This window comes from Tachypleus tridentatus, chromosome 5 (genome assembly GCF_004210375.1).
Source record: "Tachypleus tridentatus isolate NWPU-2018 chromosome 5, ASM421037v1, whole genome shotgun sequence".
Taxonomy (NCBI): Eukaryota; Metazoa; Arthropoda; class Merostomata; order Xiphosura; family Limulidae; genus Tachypleus; species Tachypleus tridentatus.
Window position 1 is genome coordinate 1,814,938 of NC_134829.1, and position 8,159 is coordinate 1,823,096.

An 8,159-nucleotide genomic window follows, 5' to 3' on the forward strand; every position below is an offset into this window, starting at 1 on the left:
CATCTTAAGGTGAACATATTATAATCACCTGACACATTAAGAATATGAACATGTTGAGGTGAACATATTATAATCACCTGACACATTAAGAATATGAACATGTTGATGTGAACATATTATAATCACCTGACACCTTAAGAATATGAACATGTTGAGGTGAACATATTATAATCACCTAACACATTAAGAATATGAACATGTTGAGGTGAACATATTATAATCACCTGACACATTAAGAATATGAACATGTTGATGTGAACATATTATAATCACCTGACACATTAAGAATATGAACATGTTGAGGTGAACATATTATAATCACCTGACACATTAAGAATATGAACATGTTGATGTGAACATATTATAATCACCTGACACATTAAGAATATGAACATGTTGAGGTGAACATATTATAATCACCTGACACATTAAGAATATGAACATGTTGATGTGAACATATTATAATCACCTGACACATTAAGAATATGAACATCTTAAGGTGAACATATTATAATCACCTGACACCTTAAGAATATGAACATGTTGAGGTGAACATATTATAATCACCTAACACATTAAGAATATGAACATCTTAAGGTGAACATATTATAATCACCTAACACATTAAGAATATGAACATGTTGATGTGAACATATTATAATCACCTGACACATTAAGAATATGAACATGTTGATGTGAACATATTATAATCACCTGACACCTTAAGAATATGAACATGTTGAGGTGAACATATTATAATCACCTGACACATTAAGAATATGAACATGTTGAGGTGAACATATTATAATCACCTGACACATTAAGAATATGAACATGTTGAGGTGAACATATTATAATCACCTAACACATTAAGAATATGAACATTTTGAGGTGAACATATTATAATCACCTAACACATTAAGAATATGAACATGTTGATGTGAACATATTATAATCACCTGACACATTAAGAATATGAACATGTTGAGGTGAACACATTATAAAATTTTGAAGTTAATAATTTGCGTTGCTGTAGAAATTAGCATGTAATATTGTTTGTTTGAAAACACTTTATATTCTCGTATATCTAAACATGGGCATATTCACTCAGTTTTACTGTGAAAATAATGTTGATTATTGTCCATCTGAACAAGAGTATATATTCACACTTTGTTTGTGTGAAAACTGTTAAATTATTCAAGAGTTAACTGTGGATAAATTCACAAAGTGTTGTTAAAATAATATAAATTATGATACCTTCATAGATTGCAGTAAAATTTTTATATTACAGGTCAACATGTTTGCACATTGTAGCTGTAAAACATACGTAATCTATGACACACGTTTGTATCTATAATTCTATCTACGTATCTATATTTCTCTAACTTTCTTGGAGTTTCAGAGAAACTTTATGATCACCAATGCGTAAGTTATAATCAGTCACTTGCTAAATAGAATGTCGAATTTCTCTGGCGAAGGACGTTAGTTTTTCAACGTTTTATATATCATTCACGATTTATGGGAACAATAATGGCAGGTTAATTCATGCGAGCGACATGTATTCGATATACGTTTTAAAGGAAAGTTTGGATTTTTATTTTTATAACTAGGTGAGCTATCTGGTTTCGTGCAACGATCTCTTCTGACTATCCAAGTATCGTCCTAGTTTTGCCCAAAGGTATAAAATGTTTTGTTATTTATCATGTTTTCTCAGGACGTCAGCCCTGGTCGGGTATGTACGTTCAGCGGGTTGGGTCGATGATTCTGTTTTATTTTCGAAGTAAGCTGTATTCAGGTTATTTCCTATCATCAGAACAATGTGGTTTAGATTCTGGAAACTTAACACCATACACGCAGATCACAAAAATATATAAAGAAGATGTGGGAAAACAAAAGCTGAATAAACATTACAACTGATCGAAAGCTTTGCTCTTCACTGTTGAATCTTGTGATATGACGTTGTTTAAGGTAAGAAATTTCACATTTGTTACAAGATAGACTGAAGTCGAATTGTAGAAATAACTATCAAAGAAGGGTTTGTAAATTACTTTTAAAAACTTTTATTTGTGTCATAATTTACAATACGTAATTTATAAAGCAAACACTAAAATGGTATCTTCGCGTATTATTAGAAACCTGAAAGTGACAAATATTTCTAACGAAATTATTAGTGACAGTTTCAGTAACCAAACAGAGGTGGATTTGTCAATGTTGGTAATTCTGTTTTGCATGAGAACAGCTGGAAGTGTAGGTTCGTTAAACTGATATCAAAGTGCAGGTGTGATAAGTCGGTAGAAAATTAAAAGTTTTACCAATTAGGTTTGGTTTGAATTTTGCGCAAAGATACAAAAGGACTATCTGTGCTAGCTGTCCCTAATTTAGCAGTGTAAAACTAGAGGAAAGGCAGCTAGTCATCACCACCCACCGCCAACTCTTGGGCTACTCTTTTACCAACGAATAGTGGGATTGACCGTTATGTTATGATGCCCTCTCAGCTGAAAGAGTGAGCATGTATGCAAAAACGGGGATTCAAACTTTAACATGTGACTCACTAGATTTGACACCTACACTGATAGGTTGTCAGCACAGCACAGATATCCAACTGTGTAGACAACAGATAAACAACCTGCTTGAAAGATAAACGTTTAGTGAATAACCTGATACAGAAATGAAAGTTTTGAAATTGTATTGGTTAAATATCTGAAAGATACGAAAATAAATCTGAAAATATCTGAAAGAGTAAACAGATAACTTAATAGAAAACTAAGAGTGTGTGTACTACAACCTGGTGTAGAACTGACGGTATAGGTACTATAACCTGGTGTAGAACTGACGGTATAGGTACTATAACCTGGTGTAGAACTGACGGTATAGGTACTATAACCTGGTGTAGAACTGATGGTATAGGTACTATAACCTGGTGTAGAACTGATGGTATAGGTACTATAACCTGGTGTAGAACTGACGGTATAGGTACTACAACCTGGTGTAGAACTGATGGTATAGGTACTATAACCTGGTATAGAACTGACAGTATAGGTACTATAACCTGGTATAGAACTGACGGTACAGGTACTATAACCTGGTATAGAACTGAGGGTATAGGTACTATAACCTGGTATAGAACTGATGGTACAGCTACTATAACCTGGTATAGAACTGATGGTATAGGTACTATAACCTGGTGTAGAACTGACGGTATAGGTACTATAACCTGGTGTAGAACTGACGGTATAGGTACTATAATCTGGTATAGAACTGATGGTATAGCTACTATAACCTGGTATAGAACTGATGGTACAGCTACTATAACCTGGTATAGAACTGATGGTATAGGTACTATAATTTGGTATAGAACTGAGGGTATAGGTACTATAACCTGGTGTAGAACTGATGGTATAGGTACTATAACCTGGTGTAGAACTAACGGTATAGGTACTATAACCTGGTGTAGAACTGATGGTATAGGTACTATAACCTGGTGTAGAACTGACGGTATAGGTACTATAACCTGGTGTAGAACTGACGGTATAGGTACTATAATCTGGTGTAGAACTGATGGTATAGCTACTATAACCTGGTATAGAACTGATGGTATAGGTACTATAATTTGGTATAGAACTGAGGGTATAGGTACTATAATTTGGTATAGAACTGATGGTATAGGTACTATAATTTGGTATAGAACTGAGGGTATAGGTACTATAATTTGGTATAGAACTGACGGTATAGGTACTATAACCTGGTGTAGAACTGATGGTATAGGTACTATAACCTGGTGTAGAACTAACGGTATAGGTACTATAACCTGGTGCAGAACTGATGGTATAGGTACTATAACCTTGTGTAGAACTGACGGTATAGGTACTATAACCTGGTGTAGAACTGACGGTATAGGTACTATAACCTGGTGTAGAACTGACGGTATAGGTACTATAATCTGGTATAGAACTGATGGTATAGCTACTATAACCTGGTATAGAACTGATGGTATAGGTACTATAATTTGGTATAGAACTGAGGGTATAGGTACTATAACCTGGTATAGAACTGATGGTATAGCTACTATAACCTGGTATAGAACTGATGGTATAGCTACTATAACCTGGTATAGAACTGATGGTATAGGTACTATAATTTGGTATAGAACTGATGGTATAGGTATTATAACCTGGTATAAAACTGATGGTATAGGTACTATAACCTGGTATAGAACTGATGGTATAGGTACTATAATCTGGTATAGAGCTGAGAGTATAGGTAATATAACCTGGTATAGAACTGAGAGTATAGGTACTATAATCTGATGTAGAACTGACGGTATAGGTACTATAACCTGGTATAGAACTGACAGTATAGGTACTATAAACTGGTATAGAACTGATGGTATAGGTACTATAAACTGGTATAGAACTGATGGTATAGGTACTATAACCTGGTATAGAACTGACAGTATAGGTACTATAATCTGGTATAGAACTGACAGTACAGGTACTATAATCTGGTATAGAACTGATGGTATAGGTACTATAACCTGGTATAGAACTGACTGTATAGGTACTATAATCTGGTATAGAACTGATGGTATAGGTACTATAACCTAGTATAGAACTGATGGTATAGGTACTATAACCTGGTATAGAACTGACAGTATAGGTACTATTACCTGGTATAGAATTGAGAGTATAGGTACTATAATTTGTTATAGAACTGATGGTATAGGTACTATAACCTGGTATAGAACTGACTGTATAGGTACTATAATCTGGTATAGAACTGATAGTATAGGTACTATAACCTGGTATAGAACTGATGGTATAGGTACTATAACCTGGTATAGAACTGACTGTATAGGTACTATAATCTGGTATAGAACTGATAGTATAGGTACTATAAACTGGTATAGAACTGATGGTATAGGTACTATAACCTGGTATAGAACTGACAGTATAGGTACTATAATCTGGTATAGAACTGACAGTACAGGTACTATAACCTGGTATAGAACTGATGGTATAGGTACTATAACCTGGTATAGAACTGATGGTATAGGTACTATAACCTGGTATAGAACTGACAGTATAGGTACTATAACCTGGTATAGAACTGATGGTATAGGTACTATAACCTGGTATAAAACTGATGGTTTTGGTACTATAACCTGGTATAGAACTGACAGTATAGGTAGTATAACCTGGTATAGAACTTACGATATAGGTACTATAACCTGGTACAGTTGTTATTATTAGTGTTTAAATAAATACAGTATATTCTTTGATAGTATATTTTTTATTTCAGGTTTTGATTCTTGTGTTTAGTATAGCTTCCTGTCAAGCTGGATTCATACATCAGGATCCTATTCGTTACGAAGTGAGTATAACACTTAAAACATATTTCATAAGATTATTTACCATTAAAAAAACATTATTTTTCAGGAATTATTCCTTTAATGTCCATAAGTTCACTTCTTTTGTTATACTTCAACTTGTTTCTGAGATTTGCCCAAATCTGTGTTTTTTTATTGTATTTTCTGTTGATCATACGTAGATAGCATATGCTGAATAGAGTGAAAACAAAATTTTAAAATAACGTGAATATAACATCTTGCTTGTGGTATCTTGTCACTTGTTGTAATTCATTTATTTAGGAATCATTCAAGCCTTACGACTTCGGTTATAAGGTCTCAGATGGATTCGGGACAACATTGGATCGTCAGGAAAATAGTGACGGATCAGGCACTGTGACAGGATATTATGGTTATACTGATCCCAACGGGGTTTACCGACACGTGCAATACCGTGCTGATGCAGGTGGTTTCAGTGCTGATGTTAACACTAACGAACCTGGAACGGCCAATCAGAATCCTGCAGATGTGAATATCCACAGTGAAGATCCCCCAGACACTATTGTACAACAAACCCTAGCCCCTTCTCTTCTGCACCCTGTTCCAAGCGTAACTGGTCTTTATGGCGGTGGATATCCTACGATAGGTGTCTCTAGTTTTGCTGGCGGTAGTCTAGGTAGTTACTACACAGATGGTCGTCACACCGTTGGTGGCTCAGCAAGAGGTTTTATTGGTGGTCGTCACGTTGGTGGTGGTTCACTAGGAGGTTTTGTTGGTAGTCGTCACGCTGTTGGTAGTTCAGCAGGAGGTTTTGCTGTTGGTGGTCGTCACGCTCTTGGTGGTTCAGCTGGAGGTATTGCTGTTGGTGGTCGACACGCTGGTGCTGGTTCAGCTGGAGGTTTTGCTGTTGGTGGTCGTCACGTTGGTGGTGGTTCACTAGGAGGTTTTGTTGGTAGTCGTCACGCTGTTGGTAGTTCAGCAGGAGGTTTTGCTGTTGGTGGTCGTCACGCTCTTGGTGGTTCAGCTGGAGGTATTGCTGTTGGTGGTCGACACGCTGGTGCTGGTTCAGCTGGAGGTTTTGCTGTTGGTGGTCGTCATGCTGCTGATGGTTCAGCAGGAGGTTTTGCTGTTGGTAGTCGTCACGCTGTTGGTGGTTCAGCAGGAGGTTTTGTTGGTGGTCGTCAAGTTGGTGGTAGTTCAGTAGGAGGTTTTGCTGTTGGTGGTCTTCACGCTAGTGTTGGTTCAGCTGGAGGTATTGCTGTTGGTGGTCGTCACGTTGTTGGTGGTTCAGCAGGAGGTTTTGCTGTTGGTGGTCGTCACGCTGCTGGTGGTTCAGCAGGAGGTTTTGCTGTTGGTGGTACACCTGGAGGTTTTGCTGTAGGTGGTGGTCACGCTGTTGGTGGTAGTTCAACAAAACGATTTGCTGTTGGTGGTCGTCACGCTGCTGGTGGTTCAGCTGGAGGCTTTGCTGTTGGTGGCCGTCATGCTGCTGGTGGTTCAGCTGGAGGCTTTGCTGTTGGTGGCCGTCATGCTGCTGGTGGTTCAGCTGGAGGTTTTGTTGTTGGTGGCCGTCATGCTGCTGGTGGTTCAGCTGGAGGTTTTGCTGTTGGTGGCCGTCATGCTGCTGGTGTTTCAGCTGGAGGATTTGCCGTTGGTGGTGGTTCAACTGGAGGTTTTACTGTTGGTGGTGGTTCAGCAGGTGGTTTGGTTGGTGGTCATCTCGATTCAGACTTTACTCTTAGTCGTCCAGTTATTCCCATTGGTGGCTCATTTGGAAGGGTCTTTATTATCGGAGACGTAGATGATAATTTGCTTCCGAGTCACCAAGGGCCGTACATTACTTACAGATCACCTGAACACAAGCTTGCTTATGCTTTTCCAGGAACTGTAAACGTTGTCTCTTCTGGAAAAACTGATGATCACCATTATTAAACAAAACTCACACGTCTTCTAGTTTGTGACGTAGGAGAAACAAAAGAAACTTACTGTATTTGAGATAACTTCGTATTCCTCAATTTATACATATAACAAATAAATATCAATTAACTTTTGTCAAATGCTCCCTGTTATAAAGCTATCCTATGTTTTACTTTTTAAATATATTGTTGTTGTTTTTCGTTTTGTGAATTCCAAACTTGGTGCTTGAAATGGTTGTTTCAAAATAAACTGCAATGTTATATTTTATGGCTATTTTTCTTATACATATTTAATTAGAGTAAAGAAGTAACTCTTCAGACACACACTTCTGATAACACTTTATCAAATTATAGTGTGATTTCATAATGCTTTTAATATCTTAGGTTCCTATTGAACAGCTACAATTACATCGAATATTAATTCTAGAAGATATTCAGAGAAGGCAATGTTTAAAACAAAGTTCGGAAACATTTCACAACTACATCACACGTGGCTTGAATCCTCGTGTTCTATTGTACGCCTGAAATTATGAATTATATCTGTATAAACTTTTAATGCTATGTTTTTCGAAATTTTAAAAGGTCCATATAACAGATGTATTGTACTCTGGTTTACATTGCAGATGTATTGTACTACTGTCTATAAAACAGATTTATTCTACTACAGTCCATATAAGAGATTTATTGCACTAAAGTGTGAACGAAAGGTTTATTGCACTACGATGTTTCTGACGTCACTGTACCGCTACAGTGTACTTTACAGATATAACAGGACTATTGCAATATGGGTATATATGAAATATATGTTTCACAACAGGTTTTAACAGTGTACATTTAAATAGTTCATCATTTTATCAGTTGAAATATGTTCAATGAAGTGTTAGAAATAATATTGATAC

General features: G+C 36.6%; 1 protein-coding gene across 1 annotated transcript; it reads left to right on the forward strand.

Moving 5' to 3' along the window:
* The first annotated feature begins 1,754 nt into the window (after positions 1 to 1,754).
* LOC143250396 (uncharacterized) lies at positions 1,755 to 7,402 on the forward strand. Its single transcript, XM_076500848.1, has 3 exons — positions 1,755 to 1,968; positions 5,299 to 5,370; positions 5,648 to 7,402. The coding sequence occupies exons 1-3, from the start codon at positions 1,954 to 1,956 to the stop codon at positions 7,274 to 7,276; spliced, it is 1,716 nt and encodes a 571-aa protein (XP_076356963.1). The 5' UTR covers positions 1,755 to 1,953; the 3' UTR covers positions 7,277 to 7,402.
* The last annotated feature ends 757 nt before the right edge of the window (positions 7,403 to 8,159 follow it).

Coding starts and splice junctions, on each gene's coding strand:
- LOC143250396 (XM_076500848.1), top strand. Junction 5,371..5,647: donor AGGATCCTATTCGTTACGAA/GTGAGTATAACA, acceptor TCATTTATTTAG/GAATCATTCAAGCCTTACGA.